Consider the following 25,256-nt stretch of genomic DNA (forward strand, 5'->3'; position numbering starts at 1 on the left):
CAATCTCAAAAAGCCAAAGGACGAATGATATCGCTAATAAGTGGATGATGACACATAATGGGGGGAGGGAAGGGTTAGTGTTAGGGTTAGAGTTAGGGTTAGGGAGGGGGGCAAGTATGGAGGAAGGAAGGACTGTATAGAGGGAAAAGAGGGGTGGGAGGGGTGGGGGGAAGGGAAAAAATAACAGAATGAATCAAACAACATTACCCTATGTAAATTTATGATTTCACAAATGGTATGCCTTTACTCCATGTACAAACAGAGAAACAACATGTATCCCATTTGTTTACAATAAAAAAAGCCAGAAAAAAAAAGTCTGCACTGATTATACTTTTAGACTATGTTTATTTTCCTGCTTGCCACAAATATTATTATCCTTCTAATTTGTCAGTGTGATAATTACCATATTAAAATTTAAGTTTTCATATTTTCCCTTACTGAGGTTGATTTTAATGAGTTTATAATCATGTTATAAATGTCAAAATATAAGATATTGACTAAAAAATACATCAAGCATGAATGAAACATCTCTGTAGACCAGAAGAGATAAGTTTAGAATACATTTTGCCAAACCTTATAACATTGCTGCTGGGAAGGGAGAGTTTAGAGTTTCATTTTTTGTTGTTGTTGTTGTTGTTTGTTTGTTTGTTTTTGCAGTGCTGGTGGATTGAACCCAGGGTCTCACAGGTGGTAGGCAAGTGCTTTACCTTTGAGCCACATCGCCAGCCCTAAGAGAGGGTTTAGATGCTGGGTAAAGTTATACTAGAGAGCAGAAAAGTGGAGGGAAACAGTCATTTCTTAGACTCAGTAACTCTTTTTCTCTCACTTAGGTTCTGAAAGGTGGACAGGAAGCTCCCACAAAGCCCAAAGGTCGTCCCAAGAAGAACTCTATCCCTACATCAGAAGAGATTGAAGCTGAAGAGAAACTGAACAGCCAGGTCCAGAGTCAGGAGCACCTGGAACCCTCTCAGGGACAGGAGGAGCCCTGTGAAGCACAGGAACCAAAAGCACAGGATGTCCCCTTGGAGGTGGCAGAGCCACCAGGCCAGCCCCAGGAGTCACCAGTAGCCTCTTCTGAACCCCCACCATTAAAGCTAAAATAAAACTCTCTTCAGGGAAGTGGGAGACTGGGAAGAAGGGAAAAGAGAGAAGGCAGGGGAAGAAAAACTTCTAACAAACTGGGGAGAAGAGATCCCCCTGTCTCCCTCCCTCCCTCAGTTCTAGGTGGTGTTTCCATCACAAGCATTTGATGAAGACTTGCTTGTCTTAGTCTTTTCTCTTCGTGGAAGGCTGTGCAGCCACAGATGCCCTTGATTAAGGGACACAGTGCTTTGGAGCTGCCTGTCCCAGCTGGGGTGACAGCAGTGGGGCTGGGTACCAGAAGCCTGCCTGTGTTGCAAGCGCCATGCCAATGTGCAGAGGAAGGTTGCCCCTGCTCCCTCCCTGCCACCCCTGGGCAGCCAGTCATCAAAGCCAAGAGAGATGGAGGCACTTGGGCAGCCTGCCCAGGCTCCTTGCTGACTCAGCACTTATTTCTGTAGTTTTAAAAGAGAATGTAATGTTTTGTTTTGTTTTTGCTGGGGGGGTGGGTGGGGTGGGGTGTTGAGGGTAGGCAACAAGAAGAACAAAAAAAGAATTCGGAGGAAAAGAGTTGTGAGTTATTAGAAATGTTCTGAATCTGGTATGTTTATTTGGAGACACGAGTGCCTTTGTACCCATTATAAAATGGACAGGTGACCCAAGAACTGATAAACCTTGTTTTTCTTGCTTCCTTAAGTTGCCATCCCTGAAGCTGCAAATGCAGATATGTTAAGATGACTTTTATTTTTTAACTAAAAATAAATCTTTCAAAAGGATCCAGTGGTTCATTTCTTCTGGGGAGCATATGTAACCATACCTGAATGTGTCCTATGGAAGGAGAGACCAGACAGCCGACTTCAGGGCCTTTCTTTCCCCATCTACAAAATGAGACTGGCCCATGCTATTGGTCCAGGTGCAAGAGCCATGGAAACAGTGCCAAGACCCTGGAGTGAGGAAGGAGCAGAGTGCTGTGCTCTCCCCGCCAGAGCAGCTCCGCTGCCAGCAGCTTTACATTTTCGGTTTCCAACTCTAAAATTTTTTACTTTTCTGAAGAAGCAATAAATTTACATGCTTCAGAAATCAAAATGGCATTAAAAGATGTCATGCCTTTGCCCCATCCTTTATGGGTAATCACTTTTATTTGCTTCTTATTTGTCCTTACATTTTTTCTTTATTAAGTGTCCATTTGGATAATTTGCTCTGTAACTTTGGACAAAAGAGACTTGAGAACAAGTTGTGTGATTTTAAATTTAAAAGTGATGCCCTGGCTGGACTGGGGTGCAGCTCAGTGGAAGTGTGTGCTTAGCATGTGCAAAGCCCCGGATCCATCCCTAACATCAAAATAAAATAATAATAATAATAATAATAATAAAATAAAAGTGATGTCCTAATTTTAATATGTGCAGGATAGAGGTAGGTACCAAATGTCCTAAAAGGAGGACTTTGCCTTCCCTTTTGTCTGATTCTCCTGCTTTCTTGCTCTGATCCCCAGGGGGTCACCTTTAAAGTTCTTTCTCTGTGGTACCCTGCAGGATGTAATGCAGTTAGTAGATGGTCAGTCACTTATAAACAGTCTGCCAAGCTGCAGGTTTAGAGAATACTGGCCAGCTTTAACATGGGCTTCAACTGGGAAGCAGAACCTGTTGCTAGTCCTGTGAAACAATCAAATAATTCATTACAAAGTTAAACAGGAAAGATCTGCGTGTTTTCAGTCATCTGACTGCCTGCTTCTCTCTGTTAATACAAGCAATCAGAAAGTGACTGCAGTCTTGACATTGCCAAGGCAGTGCCTTCACCCTCTTTGCTATAGAAATCAACAAAGAGAAAGCAGTCTTTCTTTTAACTCTTGTGAATAGACAAAGGACTTGGCCTCTGAGAACCAGTTCACACAGACCACACCTAGGTGCCTGTACGAGGTTGCTTGTCCCAAGCCAGCACAATGCTGTCTGCTTCACCTGCAGCCCACCCTACAGTACAGTTTTATGATCTGCCTAGGTGGTGTGACAACGAGCCAGAGTGTTCATAATGGCCAAAGTAAGAGGTGCATCTGTGCCAGGTTAGTCTCACTCCTTAGGAGCTGTCCTGTCCTGCTAGTCCCACCCCCGAGAGCCCTTTTATTTGGATGCAGGTTTCCTATGCTGACTTTTGGTCTCTTGTTTTGGGTTCTCATCGTGTCCTTTTCTGCATTGTCTTGACTGTGACTGTCACTGCATGGATCTCTGTGTACATACGCCCATGCTGGTATTCCTGAGTGCTGGGTTCCAGGTGTTTCTGACTTCCAGCTCATACTCGCTGGCTCCTCCTCTTTAGTTTGTTTCTTGCCCCTAGGGGTTGAAGGTATTTCACTGGTGAATTTAAGACCTCGAATTATCTTTCCTTGTGTTTTGTGAGGCCCAGCCCAAGGTTACTTCAATTTAGAAGTTCTCAGCTTATCCTCCAGCCTCAGTTTTGCATGACTTTGCCCTGTGACTCAAAAAAGGGGCCAGGATGGATCTCACACACACACACACACACACACACACACACACACGCACACGGCAGTGCTGGGGATTGAACCCAAGGGCATTGCATATGCTAGACAAGGGCTCTACCACTGAGCTATATCCTATGCCCCCGCCCCATTTTTTAATTGACAAAAGAAAATTTATCTATGTGTAGTGTATAACATTTTGAAATGTGTATATATTGTGGAATGGTTACATCAAGCAAATTAACATATGCATAACCTCACATACTTAACCATTTTTTTAATTTTTAATTTTTTAAATTAAAAAACATTTTAGTTGTTGATGGAACTTTTTAAAATTTTATTTTAGTTTTTGATCCATTGTACTTAAATGGGGTACAGCTTTTCTCTGGTTGTACGTGATGTAGGGTCACACCATTTGTGTAGTCATACATGTACATAGGGTAATGATGTTTGTCTCATTCCATTATCATTCTTTCCCCCACCCGCCCCCCTCCTTGCCCCTCATTTGGACCTTTATTTCATTCATTTATTTATATGCAGTGCTGAGAATTGAACCCAGTGCTTCACAAATGCTAGGCAAATACTCTACCACTGAGCCACAACCCCTGCCCCTTTAACCATTTATTTTTGGTGAGAACACATAACATCTCAGGGCAATTTTCAAGCATATAATAAATTATTAACTTTAGGCACTATGTTATACAATAGATTTCTTGAAATTATTCCTCCTAAGTGAAAGTTTGTATCCTTCAGCCAACCCCCATTTCATTCCATGTCAGAAATAACAGGTCAGTCCTCATCCCTAGCCTCTGTTAACCACAGTTCTACTCCCCAACCTTATTTTAGATTTCCTGTGTAAATGAAGGTCATTTCACTTAACATTAATGTTCTCCAGGCTCATCCATGTTGTCACCAATGACAGGATTTCCTTCTTTTTTTATAGCTGGAATAGTCTTCCATTGTGTATATGTAGTACATTTTCTTTATCCATTCATTGGTTGATGGACACTTAGGTTCATTCCATACCTTGGCTATTGTAAATAATGCTGCAATGAACACGAAGTGCTGATATCTCTTTGACACATCAATTTCATCTCCCTGGGAGATATACCAGTAGTAGATTCCTGGATCATTTGATAGTCCTACTTTCAATTTTTTTTGAGGAAAGGGCTGGGCCTTCTGCAATTGGTTCCCTTCTGCCTGTGCCTTGCTTGAAAGCCAAGCCCTGCTCCTTCTCCAACCACATCTTTCCATTTTGTCCCCACTTCCTAAGGCTTATGACTGACATCCAGAACCAGCTTTGCAAGTTTCCTCTGAGTTGTGAATTGGAGGTGGTTCCATGTGGGTCTATAACTGGGTATCCAGTGACCTCCTCTGTCTCTCAGCATATTTCCTGGGGGTCTTTGACTTTCATTCTCCTGTGATCACCTCTCTTGGTAGCTCTTGCTAAATAAAAGCATTCTCTCCCTTCTGTGGCACCCAGAATGGTGACCCTTGAGGGTTCGGGGTTTCTTTTGAGGGTTCTATCATTGGCTAAGTTTTGAAGTTTTCCAGAGCAGAAGAGAGAGCTGAGGCAAGCTCTTAAGAATCTCTGCTTTGAGATGCTAATCCTGTAGAGACTTTGGTCTTCTTTCTAGGAATGTCTGCTCTGGGAGCCTTGGCAAGTGAGCACTTTAGCACATACTTTGGTCTGCTGCTGCTCTCTTGGACTGTGAAATGGGTCATTTCTTCCAATTTTACACAAGTCCAGTAATCAGAAAGAAGTGAATGTCTTTCCCTGGGTCCCACTGTCACTGAGGAGCTGTGCTGAGGACCAAGTCTGGTGCCAGATTCCCCACTGAGTCTTCATTGTTGGCATGCCTTTTCTCCTGCACATGAACCTGTGGCGGCCAGTCCCAGTGCAGGGTTCAGAGGGAAGGAGGTTCCCTGACTCCATGCATCTTCTCTGTCAGAGAGCAAATGATTTCTGGTGTAGATTCCTAACCATCGTAAGTGTTGGGGGCTGTGCCATGTTGGCAGCGCCAGGATGGCGCCTGATCACACCGGCAGTGAGGAGGTTAATTGACATAAGCACACTCAGGTGATTTTCTCGTCCACGCACACAATGTATGCGCATGTGTTCTCCAGCACTAATTGCCTGCTCAGAGCGTCTGGCCTAATCTTTGCGTAAGAGGCGTGGCCCTGCTCTCCGCCTCCTGGAGGTGATATAAGCGTAGGCGGAGGGAGACAGAGACAGCAGCCATTAGCAAAGAAGAAAGAACACAGCAGCCATTAGCAGAAAAGCAGTAGCAGAAGACACGCGGCGAGGCAGTAGCCAGAGAAGAAGACACGCCACAGCAGCCATTAGCAAAAAAGCAGCTAGACGCGCGGCAGCTGCCAGAGGGAAAAACACGAGGCAGTAGCTAGTAGGGACATACGCAACAGCAGCCATTAGCAGAAAAGCCAGAAGAAAGAACACAGCAGCGAGTAGGGGCAGCAGCGGAAGGCAGATCGCAGATCGGAGAACTGAGACGCATCACTCGGGCACCTTGGGTGGACGTACCCTTAGTTCACAGGATGCAGGACTTTAAGGTGTAGCAAGTCTCTTCCTCTAAGCTCTAAGCAAAGCCTGTCTCTCAAAGTTTCTCTCTTAAGCAAAGTCTCTTTCTCTCTGATAAGCGGGGTCTCTCTCTCTCTCCTCTCAAAGCAAGTAAACCTCATTTCCTCTATCCTCTATAAACAAACAAGCAAGAAAGCAGTGCACCAAAGAAAAAGATAGAAGTGCCTCAGTTTCCACTCCACCACCCATAAGACCCGTGCAAATTGTTGCTGCAGGTGGTGACAAATATCCATGGATTTTTGAACCGCAAAGAGCCAGCGACAGTAAGCATCCAAGTTTGACGTAGAGTTTGTGTTCTGGAGCACTGTGCACTCCAGATAGCTTCATGTCAACTACAAAGGTTTGTTAAAAACAACACTGAGCTCTTGCTTGACCCAGACAGTAACCCAAATAGGTCTCACAGTATGAACCACAAATCCTCAAACTAGTTTAGACACATCTATCAGAAGTCAGCCTTGGAGGCAGATTTTTTTTTTTTTTTTCCATTACTGGGGATTAAACCCAGGGCCTTGTGCATGCTTGGCAAGTGCTCTACCACTGATCGATACCCCCAGTCCAAATTTTTTATTTTGAGATAGGGTCTCACTAAGTTGCCCAGACTAGCTTCAAACTTGCAATCCTCCTAAAAGTGCCCAACCGTATACCTGACCACAGACACATATGCACACATACGAATGAGTCACACTATTTTGTATGATTATAATGTACTGATAAAAAATTTTTTAAAGAAATAGGTCTCAAACAGGTCAGTTTTGAGTTTTTCTAAAACTGTTTTGAAGACGAGGTTTGAGGCCACCATGAGTCTCTTTCCTTCCATACCGTATAGAGTTGACTGCCCTTCTCACAACCTTTCAACTTTTCACCGTGGCCATGCCCCACACCCATGGGCTGGGTCTGGATTGGAACTTGACTGGAGTGTCTGGAGGTCTGTACTCAACAAAAATAGTGCTCTGTCAGCCCAATCTGGGATTGTCCATTCAGCAGAAAATGAGTGGACACGTAGCAATCACTCAGTTCCACCTGGTCTGCACTACAGACAGTCCCCAGGGTTCTCCTTACTCTCCTGCCCAAGTCAATGACTTGCTTAATTGCCAGATCCTCTGGAAATTTTCTGTGGGTGTTACTTCAATCTTAACCCCATTCTACTTGAAAGGAACCATAGAGGGTTAAGAAACGTTGGGGTAACTGAAATGTGCTTTGCACAAAAACTCATTTCTCACTATTTCTGTGCACTGAACTGTCCGGCCTGAAGCCCAGAGTGCCTGGTGCTCTTGGTGTTAATATTCCCTTCCGAGCCCCTTATTGCTACTTATTACCCTTGCCGTGATTGCTCCTCTTCTGTGGACCCTTTGAATCCAGTTCTGAGAGGTTGTGCCCCCACATGCTCCATGTCCAAGAAATAGCGTCCTTTTTCCTGCTCGACTCACCTCTTTTCTTCCTCTTGCCTCTCAGCATAATACTCCGAAGACATCTCTTCCTGCATGTGGTCCTCAACTAACCTAGCCTCTTCTCCAGTCCATCCTGTTAGTTCCTCTCTCATTTCTCCCTTTTAATGCACCTTTTGTAACTGCCCTTATGGTCCTGCCATCTTGGATTCCTTTCGTTTCCCTATTAGAATATAAATTTCTTGAGGCTATTTTTCAGTTGTGTGTTCCCAGTTCCTTTTTTTTTTTTGGCTGCTGAGGTCTCCGAAGGCCTATACATAAGCAATTAGAAGGTCTGGATTCTCCTGGTTTCCTGCTCACTTCTTTCTTGGCAGTCCCAGTTTTGCATTCTCAGTGGAATAGTGGGTCCAGCTGTCACAAAGCCTTGAGGCCTCCAATGGTAAAATGCCTCTCTTGAGCCTTGGTCATTATCAGAACTTTCCAGAGACAAGAAGGATGGCAGAGCAAAATGGCACCCAAGGGAAATAAGGCTGGGCCAGTTTTCCCAAAGCAAGTCACAAAGAGAACCAACGGTGATTAGGGAGTCCATGCTTCAGGCCCTTGGGGGCAAGGGGCAATTTGTCACCTATTGTCCTCATTTTGTTTGAGTTTCCACTTCTTAAGATTTTGGTATTTTTAAAAACTTTTATGCATTATAATTATACATAACAGTGGGATTCAATTCATACATGTGACTGTGCTAGTTTTAGAAAAGGTACTGATAGGGTTCTGAAGATGCCCTTGCAGGATTGTCCCTCAAGGGGGCCCTATACATTGTTGTAGTGGGCAGCCTAGGGGAAAGCAATGCCTACAGTGCCATCTGTCTAAAATTAAAATTAAAATCCTGTGTAGGCTAAAATGATACAGGGCAGCAAGTGGTGGGTCGTGTGACCTGTGATGTTAGGAGGTGGCTGCGGGGAGATGAATTCAGTGGAAGTGTCATGGGGTGGCTGAGAGGGCAAGTGCAAGAAGTTCCGTTCTGTACCTGGGGGCTCAGCTGTGAGGACTGGAGTCAGATCTAAAAACTCAGGATGGACAGTAGCCAGAGATATCCTTTCAATTGTTTAAAAGGGGAAACTGGGAGAGATGGCAGTGTCTTGAGAGAGATCCCCAAGGCCTTCTAGGGTCAGAAACCAGAGTGGTCATGCCCTTAGAAAGCAGAATGCTTGGGGCTTCCTACACAGCCTTGGGCAGTGGTAGCCACAATTTAAGTCACCAAGCATTTCTTCAGCATCTATTTTCTGCCGAGTCTTATGTTAGCACTGTGGGGGATGTTGTGGGGGACAGAGAGGGAAAAAAGAGGGCAAAGTAATGTGTCTCTGCTCTCAAGCTAAATTCTTATTGGAGAAATTTATAATCCAGTGAGTTTGGGGTGGGCCAGGGATTCCAGTCACCTTCCCTTACCCCATGAGATGGCATTCTTTCTGGCCAACGAAGGTGATTCATGAGGGATACATCCCTAAGCATGTCCTCACCAGGTTGGACCAGCTAAGAGACAGTTAATGACTTAAGTAGGCCCCTTGTGCACCTGGAAGGGTGATTAACACTGGAACAACAGGTGTTTGTTAGATTCACCTGAATATGCCTCTAATCCCAGATTGTCTCCCAAATCCTGGGTGGAGGGTGGTTTGGGGTGAGTAGAAAGATCCTAGTAATGCCATTTATAATCTGGGTGTGGATACTGAAGGGAAGGTATGGCTCAGTACGAGTCTTAAAATGTTTTGCCTCCTTGCATTTTGACCTTGCCTCACCAATGGGCAGTGGATGGCAGTGGATGGCAGTGGATGGAGTGTCCTTCCTGTTGCCTTTCACACCCATTTGTGCCCCATCCAGGTGTGCTCTGGAGTTGGCCTCTACATGGCTGCTTCTGAGCTGTCAAGGCAGTCTCTTGGGGCTGCAGGTCAGCCGTGGCCAGGAGGGGCCCGGACGGACACTGTCTGCTGAGGGGGTCTGTGTAAATCACCATGACAGGCTCCTTTTATGCCTGCCAACCTGCCTCCTTTCTTTCTCAAACCCTCTATCCTTCTGTTTATTTTCGTTGCGGATTTATTAGACACACAGTTAAGTGCCCATTTAGCTCTGTGAATTGTCATCATGCCTGCTTCATGAATAAGATTATTCACTGACAAAACCCTTTAAACATTTTTGTAAAAAGAAGGTGGGGGAGGCACGGGGGGGAGAGCAGAGGCGCGGAGGAGGAAATAGTGCCCCAGGTCAGTGAGGAGGCCAAGAACAACCGAAACCCAGTGGCGGCTTCTCCTGCAGCTCAAGAATGTAACAAGGGCTCTCAGAGTTGCCTTGAATGTACCCTGTTCATCAAGACATGTGTCATGTCTCCTGTGGGACGCTGAGGTCTAGAGTTCATTCCTTTGTCTTGGCTGCCAGAGAGAACACAGTTTGGGGCAGGCCGAGTAGCAACCATGCACCTGCTCAGAATCATTGCCAAGAACCTCAAGGCATGTCAGGCCGAGTCCTTGCCCCTTCAGGATCCGAAATCAACTTCCTTGAGCCAAACCCTCCTGGTTCTGCCAGGGCTTCTCTCCTTCAGGTGGCCTTTTCCCCCAAGCACCTGGTTCCTTACACATATAAATTGCTCAGCCGAAAGTAGCAATTTCCAGGTCCAGTGTCTTTTTAAATGCATCCTGATGCTGCATAAGCCAGGCACTCTTTTTTTTTTTTTTTGGTGCTGGGGATTGAACCCAGGGCCTTGTACATGCAAAGTAAGCAAGCACTCTACCAACTGAGCTATATCTCCAGCCCCAAGTCAGGCATTCTTAAAGGAATTTCTTTCCACCTATATGCCAAGCAGTGCAATAAGGACTTTCCATCATTACATTGGCTCACTTAACAGACCAATGAAGTAGGTCTCCATTTTGGAGGTGGGGAAACTGAAACTCAATGTTGTTAGTAGCTTTCACAGTTATTTATCATAGCTGAAGGTCTATTTTATACCCCAAATGGGCCTACATTTACTTATAAGGTGACCAAGCCTGATCTAGGGCAAAGCATCAAGGCAGGCCAGCCCCTCACCCTCTGCCTCCCAGCAGGTGCCCCTTGCCTCTGCTCCCACACCACGGAAACTGGCATGCCATCGCAGTTTGGGGTGTACTCTGCTCCACAAATGCAAATGACCCAAGGTCTCCATCTACTCACCAGTACTAGCACGGAGTCCAGGTCCCCTCCCACCTCTTCTGTTCTATACCCAAGACGCTTCAGGAATATTCAGGGATGATGGAGTATGTTGTCATTCGTAGTGACCTTGGAAATGGGTGCTAGCACTTGGAGGAATTGGAGAGAAGGGTCATGTCTGAAGCAGAATAGCAGGATTATATCCTCTCTGCCTTAAGGAACATGGTGGAACACACCAAGGTTGGGGGAATACGAATAGAAGCTTGAATAGAAACTTGGTAGACACTGTCCTGAGTACAGCTGAAATGCTGAGTCCCCTCTCCCAGCTACGAAGTGGATGATGCTGTTTCTTGGCCATTCTTGGAGTGACTTGTAAGGTCCAACGAACCTGAGTGCTCTACTCCTGGCTCTGGCCCCAGGATCACTTTGCTTCTATTCCTCAGTAGTCCCAGAGTTAATCTTCCTGTTCCTATTCTTCCTCACTCTTCTCTCTCTCTCTCTCTCTCTCTCTCTCTCTCTCTCTCTCTCGGTTTCTTTTTCAACTGTTTCTTTTTATTTGCACTTTGTTTTCAGTTTGGGTTCAATGCAAATAAAGTCCATAAAAATGAAAATGTTACTATGAATAAAGCACAATTATACACGAACAATGTCCAATCAAAACAGATGTGTTTGCACGCAAATATGAAGCAAGAAGGGGTGTTCATTCACGTACATGAAAGTTGAGATATGTTGGAACTGGTTGTTCTGTATTGCTTTCTAAGGATGACAAACATCGGCTTTTGTTAGCAAGGCTCCTGTGCTTGTCTGGACCCTGGCACATAGTGTGTGGTCACAGGAATCAGAATTTCAATGAATGTATATTTCTAAAAAAAAAAAAAAAAAAAAAAAAAGCTTTTACACAGAGGCAGCTGGAAAACTTACTTTCCAGAACCAAGTCAGTTTTAGACTTAGTATCAGATTCTATTTAAAACACACCTTATAGAATGCAGCTGGCTTCATTCATAATGGTGAATAAAATGTATTTTCAGAAACAGCAGAATTTTTGTGAGCTTAATTCAGGTGAGTTTGCAATGTTCAATATACCTTAGTTTCTACTTCTTTAAGATTTGCAAATATGTGCTTATAATTTTACACATGCTAAAACAAAAAGTTTTAAAAATTTAAAATTTAAAACTTTAAAATTTAAAGTTATTTGGAGTCATATTCCAAATAATGGATCAATTGATCAATAATGATTATTGAGATATTCCCTTGGCATATCTCAATTACTTATGGCAAGTCAAGTGCAAAGACCAAGTCAAGTTCAAGAGCAGGCAATTTAGTTCCCAAGAGAATAGTGAGGACTTAGCCATGGAAAACTTAAGAATCTGTCAGTATTAAATCAGAGTTGCTGAAATAATACACAGAGAATTTCCAGTAGAACCTAGAGGTTCCTTTCACTATACATGTACATAGAAATATGGAAACTTTTCATATTATCTAATAATTTTATAGCCTTGTAGATTTCATGAGGCAAAGTGAAAACTGAGTCTCCATTCTATATCTTTCTTTTTTTAAATTCTCAATCAATGTGAAATCTTTTTTTATTCCCAAGGAGAGTTTTCTGGTGTCCCTATTTCCTAGGCCATATTTGAGACGTTCACATCTCTTTTCAGTCTTCTGCAAAAAATTCGACCTGGCAAACAGTAATGGCCTCCACCATTCTGTTAAATCATTCGCATGTTCTTCAAACTAGTCACATTTGGAGTTCTCAAAAATTTCTGAATCATACTTGTGATTAAAATTAAGGGGTGAAATTTCATAGATTTGGTAAAGACATTTTGATTCTTGATTTATTTTATAGTCTTCTGGACTTTCAGAATCTGTGACATCAATTTTAGAAGGTAGGTAGGGAAATAGAGCTATTTTTGGCTGGACCAAGGGCTAGGTCTGAGGCTAAGAACTGCTATGTCCTTGACTGTTTTCTTATCTACAGCTTTCTTTTCCTTAATTTTCCCCTTTATAATTTATTTGTAAACAGGATATATTGTTTCCATGAACATTAAAGTCACTGACATCAATATGAACTCATGATATATTTTATCTTAAATAATTGTTTCCTAGGTCTGGGGCAAAAGCTGTGTAAGTGTGCTTGGAAAGTCCTGTCAGGGCAGAGAGTAGTGAAGCCATTGAACACTACTAGGTTATGTTGAAAGGGTACCCAGGGACACAGAAGCTGACTCAAAGAGGCGTTCATGAACCCAAAGTAAACAATGTAAGTGTCAGTAAGACAGAGAAGTGCAATGGGTTGAAGCACATCAAATATGTATAAATCCATGTGTTCAGAACTTTAAAAATAAAAGCCATTCACCCCTTTATGAAGGATGCTAGGAAACTAACTTATGATTTTGAAAACCAATAAATAAAGGCAAAGCATCAGGAATTTATACTACATGAACTGTGCCTTCAAGTAACTAAATAGTTGATGAGCATTTCTCTTAAAAGATGATAATAAGTGAATGAGAAATGATTGATTTACCACAGAAGTTCAGAACCTCGTTGAATTAATGAGTCTGCATGATGATCACCAATGTATCTTACCATCACAGGGAAACAACCAAACATTATGTAAGTCTCAATAGAAGGACACAACACTACATATGAAGGAGTCTTGCCAAAGGGAAAAAAAAATCAAGCCAATCCCTGATCACACTTCTCCACCAAATATCAGTTTATGGGATATAACAAGACAAAGGACAGGAACACAATTAATAATACCCAAACACTATTTCAAATGACACATCTATATTGACTTTCTTAGCTTCATTTTCATAGGGCAAGTCACCCTTGATGTCTGTTCAGTACATTTTTCATTCCTACCAACAAAAGACATGAGGTGGAGTACTTCTAAAGAGGTTTATTTTGTTATCTTGTTCACAGTTTTGGAAGCTGAGAGTTCATTCAATGGTCAACTCCCTGCTACTAAACCTCCAAGCCCATACATCTGCCCCATCCTCTTTTTTTCCCTCCTGTTGCTGAAGATGTGTCCATACCCCTGAGCAAAACTACTTCTTCAAAGTGTGTTTTAGACACTCCTTCCCTAACTCTTGGAAGCTTACCTTATAGAATATACTTTCTCATTCCCTCCTCTTTAATCTCTGCATCTATCTCATAAGTATTATTTTAAATAGCTTTACTGATATATAACTGACTTACAACAGATTCGAAATATTTAAGGTGTATAATTTGATAAGCTTTGGCATAAGTATATACATGTAAAAAATATCACAGTCTGGATAGTGGGCATATCCATCACCCTGAAAGGTCTCTTCATGCCCCTTTCTAATCTTTCCCTCTTCCTGCCCCTCGTTCCCAAGCAACCACTGATCTGCCTTCTGTCATTATAGATTAGGTATGTTTTCTAAAGATTTGCATAAATGAATTATATGCTATGTATTCTTTTTTTTTCTGGCTTCTTTCATTCAGTATAATTATGTTGTGTACACAACTAATTCATTTTAAAATTGCTAAGTAGTATTCTAACTGTGTGTAAAAAAACAAAATTTATTTATACATTTACCCACTGATGGACATTGGGATTGTTTCCAATTTTATGCTATTACAAATGAAGTTGGTTAGAATATTAATGAATATGTCTGCTTCTTTTCTCGTGGGTATATACCTAGGATTAGCTGGCTGAAAGGTAAACTTACGTTTAACTTTTTAAAGAACTGCCAAACTGTTTCCCAAGTGTTTGTACCATTTCTCACTCCAACCAGCAATGAGCAAGAGTTCTAGTTCCTCCATATTCTACCAGTGCTTTGGATGGTCACTCTTTTTTACTTGTGATTATTTTAGTTTTGTAGTGATTTCTCACTGTGGTTTTAATATGCCCTTCCCTAATGACTAATTATGTTGAGCATCTTTTCATGTGGTCACTTGCTTTCTGTGTATCATATTTTGTGAAAATTCTGTTCAAACTTTTGGTCCATGTTTAATCAGTTTACTTGCTTTCTTAGGATTGAGGTTTCTTGTTCTTCTCACGTTATATGTACAAGTCCATTATCAAACATGTGCTTTGCAAATACATTTTCTCATTCTGTGCCTTGAATTTTCATTCTCTTAACTGTGTTTTGATAAGCAGAAGTTTCATTATTTGTGATTTTTTGGTATCATATCTAAGAAATTTTTGTCTCACTAAAGGTCCCAAAGATTTTGTCCTATGTGTGGAGAGTGGTGACAAAGGATGGGAGAGCAGTGACTTGAGACTAGGGGTTTCTGATGACCTTGTGGCTGTGGCATGCCTGTTGCCTGGGAAGCTTCCTGTTCACGGGCACAGGATGCTTAGCTGCTGTGGTAATGCCCTGCATGAGGAGGCTCTGTCTAAGAGCCCTATCAGTTCTGACCTCAATCTCAGGCACATAGCTCCTGGGAATAGAGGAATTCTTATGCTAGACTACCACAATGTTTCACCAGTTCCACTTCTCCTGAGCCTGCCTGCTTTACAGTAACTTTTAACAATAGACTTTCTTGAGAGCTACACAAAGCTCCTAACATTGCACTTTGTAACCGTGGATTGCAACTGTGGAAAAGCTAAATAGATGTCCTAGTTTCTGTAACTTTCCTGACTACAAAGAATAATGCTTGCATAGTCTAACCTCATAATGAGACATAAATAAATAAAGATTTCTGGCATAACTCTTTAGATCTGCCTCTCCATCAGAAAGCAGCACTCAACCTGATCCCAGCTGTTTATCTTCAAAATCTGTGTTTGTGAGTCTTTATTTTTCTAATCCTCCATCACCCCTCGCCAAAATCTGTGTTTGGCTGTGCTGATTGTGACACCTATGTCCTTCTAGAAGTTTTATAGTGTTATACTTTAATTTGGCTTCTTATCTATTTTAAATTATTTTTGTATAAGGTACAAGGAATGGATCAAAGTTGTTTATTTTTATTTTATCTTATTTTATTTTTTGTGGTGCTGGGGATTGAACCCAGGGCCTTGTGCTTGCAAGGCAAGCACTCTACCAACTGAGCTATATCCCCAGCCCAAAGTTGTTTATTTTTAATCTCTCTCTTTTTGTATGTTGAGAGCCAATTGTTCCATAACTATTTGGTGAAAAATGTTATCCTTATTCCATTAAGTGCCTTTAGATTTTTGTCAAAAGTCAGTTGTCTATATATGTTTAGACTTTCTAATTCTGAACTCACTGTTCTCTTGCACAATCTATTTTCCATTGCTATGCCAATGCCACACTGTTTTAATTGTTGTAGTTTTATAGCAAGTGTAGAAATAGCATTCACCTTTTGCAAAAAATTTTTTGGCTATTTCAGGCTCTTTGAATTTCTATATGAATTTTTAGAATCACCTTGTTAATGTCTACAGAAAAGCCTGATAAGATTTTGACTAGAATTGCATTTAATCTATAGATCAATTTGGGTAGGATTGAGGTTTTATTATTGTATCTCATCCATGGATAAAGTATATATTTCCATTCACTTAGGTTTTCAGGAATGTTTTCTAGTTTTAGTGTGCAGTTCTTTCATATCTTTTCTTAGGTTGATCTTTAAGTATTTCACACTCCTGATACTATCAGTATTCTGCTGAATGTTCATGGAGATGTTCTGCAACTTTCTAGGGCCAACCCTGTGGGCAACTTTGCCTTTATTGCTACTCTGTCCTGAAAATTCTAGCTACGTTGGTGACCCTGGTCTCTTGGCTTTGTTTTATTGACTTATGAAACCCACCTGGAGTTTCCCTCTCTGTACCACAGTCTGGAAATGCTCTCAACATAGTAAACTAAGGCAATCCATAACTCAGCATGTTTATTTCTCATCTTTCAGAACCTTCTGTCCTTTTTTCTCCAATATCCAATATCTGGAAAACCTTTGTTTCCTATACAGGTTTAATGTTCCAAATCTGAAAATCCAAATTCTGAAATGTTCCAAGATCCAAAACATTTTGTGCACCAACATGACACTGCAAGTAGAAAGTTCCACACCTGGCCTCATGTGACAGATAGATCATAGTTAAAATGCAGGCATACTAAAATATTGTATAAAATTAACTTGAAGGTGTATGTATACGTTATGTGAACATAAATGGCTTTTGTCCCAATGACTTTGGGTACCATCCCCAGTATCTCATTGTGTATATGCAAATATTCCAAAACCCCAAAACTCCAAAGTGTGAAATATTTTTTGATCCCAAGAATTTCAGATAAGGCACACTCTGCCTGTATTTTGTCTAATTTTTGTTTTTGTCATTTCCGGCAGGAAGGTAAATCTGGTCCCTATTACTCTATTTTGGGTTGAAGTAGAATTCTATTTCATAAGTACTGAAATATAAATTATCCCATTTTAAGGAATAACCATCTTAAAAACACCATTATCTTATGGATTTTTCTTTCTCAGTCACACTTCCCTTGAAGAGTTGTCAGTACTTTAAGTAGTTTCCATTTCTTTCCTTTCCACTCATTGCTTAGTTGACTCCAATATGGCTGTACTCTACCACTTCACTGAAGTAGTTTGTGAAGGACAGCAATGGCTTTAAAGCCAGGGACAATCCCCAGTTCTCAACTTAAGTGACCTTCTGCCTGTCTGATCGCCCCCTCATTCTTGAGTCCTCTGATTGGATCTGATGACCTTGATTCTTTCCCCCGAGTTTGGCATCTTTTTTTGGAGGGGGAGTTCTTTTGAAGGCTCATGCTCATCTACCAAGGTCGTTAAATTCTTGCATTTCTCTAGGTCCTTTGTTTTCTCTGTAATGTGTATTTACTTCCCTTCCTGAGTCATCTTCTACACACCCACATGTTCAAAAATAATCCAGCTGTCTATCCAACATGTATACTTCATTGTTGAAAAGCACATCAAAAATGCCACATCCAAAATTAAACTCACAATAATTTCCCTAACCTGGCCTTACTGCCTTCGTTCTTGAAAAGAAAGAAAGAAAGATAATAAAGGTAAATTATGCCGTGTCTCTGTGAATGGCATTATCATTTCTCCAGTTACACAGGTCAGAAACCCAGGAAGCATTCTAGACCCTTTCTCCGGCATCATGTTCTTTATCCAATGTACCTACTCTGTGCCTCCACTGTATTTCAAGCCCTCATTTTCTCTCATCTGCATTTCTGTGTAGCTGCATAACTGGTCTCTCTATATCTACTTTTTCTTTTCCTTTTGCAATATACTCTCCAAACTGTAACCCATGAAGAGTTGTTGTACAACTCTTTCTATATTACTTCTCTCTCCCTTTAAACACTTCAGTGGCTCCCAGTTGTTCTTAGAAGCCTAAAATCCTTAAAACAGCCTACGAAGCCTGGCATTACCTGGCTTGGCCCACCCTTCCACCTCCTACTTTTGCTACTCTCCCCCTTCCTTGTGCACTCTGACCACATCTCACTTCTTGGGAAGTGCCATGCTCTTTTTCTTCCTTGTGCATGCTGTTGCCTCCTGCTGGAATCCTCTTCCATCTCTCCTTCCCTGCTAAGCCCTATTCATGCTTCAGCCCTCAACTCAGACTTTACTAGTTCAGGGAAACCAGCACAGACTTCACAAACCAGGTCATCTGCTGTTTATCTCACCTTTGAACTACTTAACATGGTTTGCAATTATATATGTATGTGTATGTGCTTAAATCTCTGCCTCCCATCAGCTGGAAGTGACTTGATGGCAGACAACTGCCAGTTTTTGCTTATCATTGTAGTCTCCATAGCTGGAATAGTCACTGACACATAATAAGATCTTAATGTTCTGTTGAATTAGTGAATGAATGAATAAGAATTTAGGATTGATCTTTGATAATGAGAGCCAAATGGTAATTATAGTCTTGCTTTCAATCTAGAAATTGATTTTACTGTGACTGCAATGCATCTGGAATTGCACAAAATTTCCCAGATTATAACAATCTCCTCACATGTAAACACTGTTCAGAATGAAACCAAATGCTCCCATCTGTTCCCAGGGTGTGAATGCTAAGGCCCCCCTCCCACCCAAATATCATTAATTTCAGGAAGTAAAAAACCACCCACTTCCCACTTATGGGTACCACAGCAAGGCTTTTGAGACTTCTGTTCTTCTATTCATTCTGTTTAAAGCTGGTACTATTTTAATCAAGACTAATCCCAGCGACTACTTTTCAAAATTGGTTATAATTGATAGGGGAATGAGAGGCAATTAATAAGTACCATGGAACTTTCCAAAAAGTAAACACCCACAAAAAAACCATGACTATTGAAATCACATATCAGTACCCATGGCAAGTTATATCCAGAATCATCAAAATGAAATTACAATATTAAGCATGTAGTATCATAGTTACATATAAATTATATCTTATATGGATGATTTAAAAAGGTATCTAAAGTGTCTCTCAAAATACTTGATTCAAAAATTATTTTAGAGGGTCAGTTTCTCCAGAAAATATGGCTGCAAGAGTCTGCCACAGGGCTTACCAGTGTTCTTGGTTATTTAGAGCAGGTTGTTTCCTGTAAGCAGAAGTCAACCAGGACTAGTCGTGTTCATTGTATCAAAGTGGGTCATGCATCAGACCTGCATGGAGATGAGAGGTATTAGGGATTTTGTCCCTAGAGCAGCATAGTAGGGAGTACACTAGTGGCCAGGTATTGACATGCAGGAGTCAGTCCCAGAACCAGGTGATGATTCTGAGGATCCTCTTCCAGTATTTGCTTTGGGTTCTCAAATGCTATCCTAGAGCATCAACCAAGTTCAGTTCTTTTACTTCAAGGACTCAATTTATGTCCTCCACTTCAGACCTCCCTTTGAGCAAAGACATCTATTTTCTGTAAACCATCGAAATAGTCTCCTTTTCTCAGATAGTAAGACCAGTCTTCCTTTACCCACCCAACTATCTGAACTCCCTTTAGCATCTCTGGGGTGCTTTTGCCTTTTTAAAGGAAGCAGAGAGATGCTGCCATACCTTTCTCCAGGAAAAAGGGGCCACTCACCGTGAATCCAACTTTCTATGTGTGGTGAGTGTTCAATGTTTCAGATGCTCCACCCCTCTCCAATAAAAGCTAACATTAGTGGGTCCAAGGTAGTTTATGTGAACTTTTCTACAAAAAGTGGAAATAAATGAGAAGATTAATTTCTGGCAGATCACACAGCGCTTCTATCTCCTACCAAATCTGATTCCCCAAGAATGGTCAAGTTGCTGTCTTGCACAGAGGTTTACTAACTGCAGAGGGCTGCTTTGCTGTCTCCCATAGAGGGATGGTATAGTTGCCCCCCCCCCCCCTTTTTTTTAAATTGGTGCATAATAATTGTACATACTGATGGAATTTGTTGTTACACATTTGGATATGCACATAATAAAACAATATAATTTCATATGGTTTAAAATTATAATACCTAGGAAAGTACACAAGTCAGAATCAATATTGACTACTTAGGACAAATGCCACTACCATTTTTTCTACTTGGTAATTGCTTTATTTATTTGTTTGTTTAAATTTTTTTTTTTACTTTAAAAAAATAGACTAAATTTTTGGGAACAGTGTTAGGTTCGTGGCAAAATTGAATGGCAGTTACGACAGTGCTCACACACCATCTGTCCCTTTGTCCACCAGTCTTCCCCACTGTCAACAACTCACATCAGGACAGAACATTTATTACAACTGATGAACCTGTACTGACACATAGTTATTGCCCAAATCCATAGTTTATATTAGGGTTCACTCTTGGTGTTCTGTGTTCTATGGATTTGGAGAAATTTTATCCTAATGTGGATATAGAGTAGTTTGACTGCACTAAAATTCCTGTGCTGCACCTATTCAATTTGTCCCTTCCCATAATCCCTGGCAACCACTGACCTTCTTGCTGTCTCCATAGTTTTGCCTTTTCTAACATGTCAGGCAGTTAAAATCACACACTCTGTCTTTTTCAGATTGGCTTCTTTCATTTGGAAATATGCATTTAAGTTCCCTCTATGTCTTTTTATGGATTGATAGTTCATTTCTTCTTAGTACTGAATAATATTCCATTGTCTGGATTAGTTCATCTATTCAGCTACTGGTCATTCTGGTTGCTTCCAAGTTTGGGCAATTAAGAATAAGGTTGCTATAAACATTCATGTGTATGTTTTTGTGTGGACCTAAATTTTCAGTTTCTTTGGATAAATATCTAAGGATATATGGTTTTTGGAGCATATAGTATGAGTATTTTTAGTTTTGTAAGAAACTGTTAAACTGTCTTCCAAAGTCAATGTACCATTTTGCTTTCCATCCAGCAATGAATGAGAGTTCCTGTTACTCCACATCTTTGTCAGCACTTGGGATTGCCAGTGTTTGAACTTTTGTCATCCTAATAGGTGTGTATTAGACTGTCATTGTTTTAATTTATGTGGTGTTGGATATTTCATATGACTAAATGTAAACCATATTTATTTTCTTAGGTGAGATGTCTATTCAGGTGTTTTGCCCATGTTTAATTATTTTTTGTTTTGTTTTCTTATTGCTGAGTTTTAAGAATTCATTGTATACTTTGATAGTAGTCTTTTATCAATTACACCTTTTGCAAACATTTTCCCCTAGATTGTGGCTTATCTTCTCATTCTCTTGACAGTATTTCCCAGAATAGAAGTTTTAATTTTAATGAATGAAATCCAGCTTCTCAATTCTTTGATTCATGACGCATGCCTTTGGTGTAATATAAAAGTTATTGCCAAACACCAGGTTATCTAGGTAACCAGGTGTTACCTTTGAGGAGTTTTATGTTTAACATTTTATATTAGGTTTATGATTCACTTTGAGTTAATTTTTGTGAATGTTATAACATCTATATCTAGATTCCTTTTCCTTTTCTTTCTTTCTTTTTTTTTTTTTTCATGTGGATGTCCAGGTGTTCCAGCACCATTTCTTGAAAACACTATCTTTTCTCCATTATGTTGCCTTTGCTCCTTTGTCAAAGATTGGTTGATCGCATGTGTGTAGGTCCATTTCTGTTCCATTTATCTGTCTATTCCTTCACCAGTATCACGTTGTCTTGATTACTGCAGCTTCACAGTAAGTCTTGCAATCAAGGAGTGTCCTCCAATTTTGTTCTCGTTCAATATTATGTTGGCTATTCTGGGTCTTTTGCCTCTCCATGTAAACTTTAGAATCAATTTGGTAACATCCTCAAAATTGCTTGCTGGGATTTTGATTGGGATTGCATTGAACCTATGGACAAACTTATGGTTCTTCCTTTTGTAAACGCCAAAGATTAAATATGAAGAGGAATGTTAAGGATTGATCTGCTGAGAAGTTTTTAAACTTCTCTAAATTTGATGATGGAGGCCACAGCTGTCTTTATTACTAGTTAAATGTCTCTGATTTGGGGGAGGGAATGTAGACCTTAGGGAATTGCTCCAGGGTGCTGAGTGTGGGCTGGCTTCAAGAAGACTTATTGATCTCGCCTCTATATTCCTGCTATGGTTCTTATTTCTCCCCTTAAAGGCCAAATTTCTTGAGTTGCCTATACTCCCTGTCTCCATATACCTTCCATTGTAAAATCCACTACATTTGGTCTGTTGTCCCCAGTGGTCAGAGTTCTTACTGAGGTTATGAGGTCTTTCTAAGGCTCAAATCTATCCTTCTTGTTCATTGCACGTCATGGTGACAATCTCTTTCCTGAAACTCTTCTTTGCCCACACTCTCCTACACTCTCTAAATCTTCTTCTTTTATTTGCACATTAAATATTGGCCCTCTCAGTCGCAATCCTCTGTCTATGGGATAATTCCATTCTTTTCTAAGGCTACAGTTATGATCCATCTTACAATGACTCTGAAATCAGCATCTTCAGTCTAGATCACTCTCTTAAGAGACTGTGTCCATCTTTCAGTTAGATATCTTCATCTGAAGGTCCCACAGGTACCTAAAGTTTGAGATGAAATTTTCTTTCTTCCCCTCCTGAATGCTATTCTCAAATCCTCTCTCTTCATTATGTTTCTACGTCCAAATTGCTACTAAATGCTGTCAGTTATTCTTAATTATACCTTCAATTGCTGGCTGTCACATCCATCTGGACCCTCATTACCTTTCAATGTTACAATAACTTGCCAGTTTGTCTCCTGGTCTTTGATCTCACTTCCTTTCCATTCATTCTTTACACTGCCCCCAAAGTAATCTTTTTAATATACACATCTGGATACCTAACTCTAAAGCTCAAAAACATTTAAGGCTCCTGATACACTGCAAGGTAATGTCTAGATTTCTATGCAAAACCCACAAGGCCTTCATGATTTGCCTGCTTCCTGTTCCTGGATTTATAGTCTTTGCCTATCGCATCCCACTCCTCAAGAACCCACACCATGATCCAACCACACTAAACTATTTGGAATTCCCTGAAGAGCCGTATAGTTTCAGGCCTAAGTTGCTTCTCAATTGTTTTTTTCTTATGATACTTGATTTGCCTCAAATACCTACTGGACTCCTGTGTCTCCATTACTTATTTACATGTCTATGTACTCACCCCACAGGACTGTAAACTCTTTGAGAGCAAGAACATATTTGACATTCATCTTCTGTTTCCCAAGAGCCAATCCCGATGCCTGGAAATGTTTGCGGAATAAATAATGAATAAGTGAATGGGACAAGGTGACAGTGACACCCTTTTACTGAAGACAAATGTGGTATTGATGGAAGTTGAGAGCTGGTGAATTATTTTGGGCAGGGGTGTGGGAAGAGCACTGGGAAGAGTCTCCCACACTTTCCTGGCATATCCTATCCTTCTAAATCCAGTCCTCGATGGTGCAGAGGGAAGCCTGGGGCAGAGTGGCAGTCCAGACGCACCCAGGAATGCTGATCCTGTTTCCACCAATTACCTGCCTGAAAGTGGAGGCTGTCATGGGGGCCTGAGCGTCCTCATTTGTAAACTAAGGAGATCAAACGAGGGAGATTGGGCCAGTTAATCTCTTAGCTCCATTTCTGCCCTAACAGTGCGTCTGTATTTTTCTGTAACAGGGAACAGAATGATACAGAAGAAATAAACGTGGCTCAGATGTGAACCATACAGATGGGTGAAGGAATCAGAAGGGAGGGGAAAGAAAGGAGGCATACATGTAGTAATAAAGGTTTGATATTTTTTGTTGTTGTTCTGCAGAAGGCAAGTGAGTGTAGAGGCAAGAGAAAGACATGGTTTGAATTCAAAAAAGGTTTAAGAGCAGATCTGTATGTACGTGGAAAGCACCAATTAAGGATGAATGAAAATGAGAGGATTAGCAGTGGGGCAAGGGACTAAAAGAGTGGGCCAGATTCCATGCATGTATGGTTTTGTTGGGATGAACCGAACTACCATGTATACCTATAATGCTTCAATAAAAAGAAGGAAAAGAAAAAGAGTAGACCTGTAAAGGAATTTGTTCTGCTTTTTGAGGTAATGGGTTTGGAATCTAAGGCTTTAGCGATGCCAGGCAAGCACACTATCACTGAGCTATATTTCCAGTCCAGAATTTGAGACTTTCAGAAGAGGCAGTTACAGTAGTTCAGAAAAAAAGATGGAGAAAAGGTTAAAATAAGATTGTGTGGAAGGAAAGAAAGAAGTTCTTAAAAATTTAATTGGTGGGAGAGATGGTGAAGTAGCAGCACAGAAACAGAATGTTCTGATGTTGGTTTCTGTTTTGTTTTGGTGCTGATGTTGTTTGTGGTGAAAACAGCAAAACTTAAAGAGGGGAACTAAAAGCAGGCTCCCCCATTCACCCCCAGACAGCCTGTGCATGTGCCTTCAGTGATCAACAAGCAGTTAATGTAGCGTATCAGGCATCGGCCACTGGCTACCTTCCTGGGCTGTACCTTCTGACTAATAACCAGGTGAATACTGCAGATAAAGGACAAAAGGTCAGGTTACATAATCAACCAGACAGAGCCAAGTTGTCATGACCCCACTGTGGGCCATTGTGTCCTTGCCACTTACCGATTTCACATGAAGATAAAGGAATGAGATAACCCTAACACTCTAAAGTCAAGGGGAAAAGAACACCGGACCCAGAAGAAATGGACCAGAACACAACTCTTCTGGAAACATCTCCAGCAGAGTGAGGTCCCTCTGTCTCTTTGACCTCGCTTTCCATGTCTGTTCAAATGAAGTCAAAGGAAATGAGCTTCCTTTCTGTTCCTGACTTGGGTGAGAGTATATACCATATATGTGCTACAATTAATGTACACATTTTAAAGGGGCAGTTGGTGATTTTCAAAGCAAGCCTTAGGGCAGACTGGGTAAAGCAAGGGCTTAGAAAGTTATAACCAGGTACTTGGGAAGCAGAATCACTTTACTCTGCTTAGAAGCCACCTTCACGAGACCCACAGAAAGCTATGTGGTGTCTTTTTGCCTAATTTATTCAGAACTGAAAGAAAAGAAATGAAAATCCCTTTTCCTACCAAAGATGTATAAAAGCGACCACAGTTACAGAAGAGAAATGAGATATTTTTGGTTTTAAATTCTAACATCTCATATGAATTTACTGAAGGCCATTTCCACATATACACTCAATAGAATTCTTTTCAGATCATACCATAAGACCACTTCCAGTCTTATGGTAGATTTGAAAATGGAGATGGAGTTGAACAGCATAGCGGA

General features: G+C 41.0%; 1 protein-coding gene across 1 annotated transcript in view; it reads left to right on the forward strand.

Moving 5' to 3' along the window:
- BARX2 (BARX homeobox 2) overlaps nucleotides 1–1,597 on the forward strand; it is a 68,901-nt gene extending 67,304 nt beyond the window's left edge. The window contains exon 4 of the mRNA XM_079104141.1: nucleotides 831–1,597. Within this exon, the coding sequence (XP_078960267.1) occupies nucleotides 831–1,103 (273 nt within the window). The 3' untranslated portion in view covers nucleotides 1,104–1,597. The remainder of the gene's footprint in view (nucleotides 1–830) is intronic.
- The last annotated feature ends 23,659 nt before the right edge of the window (nucleotides 1,598–25,256 follow it).

This window comes from Sciurus vulgaris (genome assembly GCF_902686455.1).
Source record: "Sciurus vulgaris genome assembly, chromosome: 11".
Taxonomy (NCBI): Eukaryota; Metazoa; Chordata; class Mammalia; order Rodentia; family Sciuridae; genus Sciurus; species Sciurus vulgaris.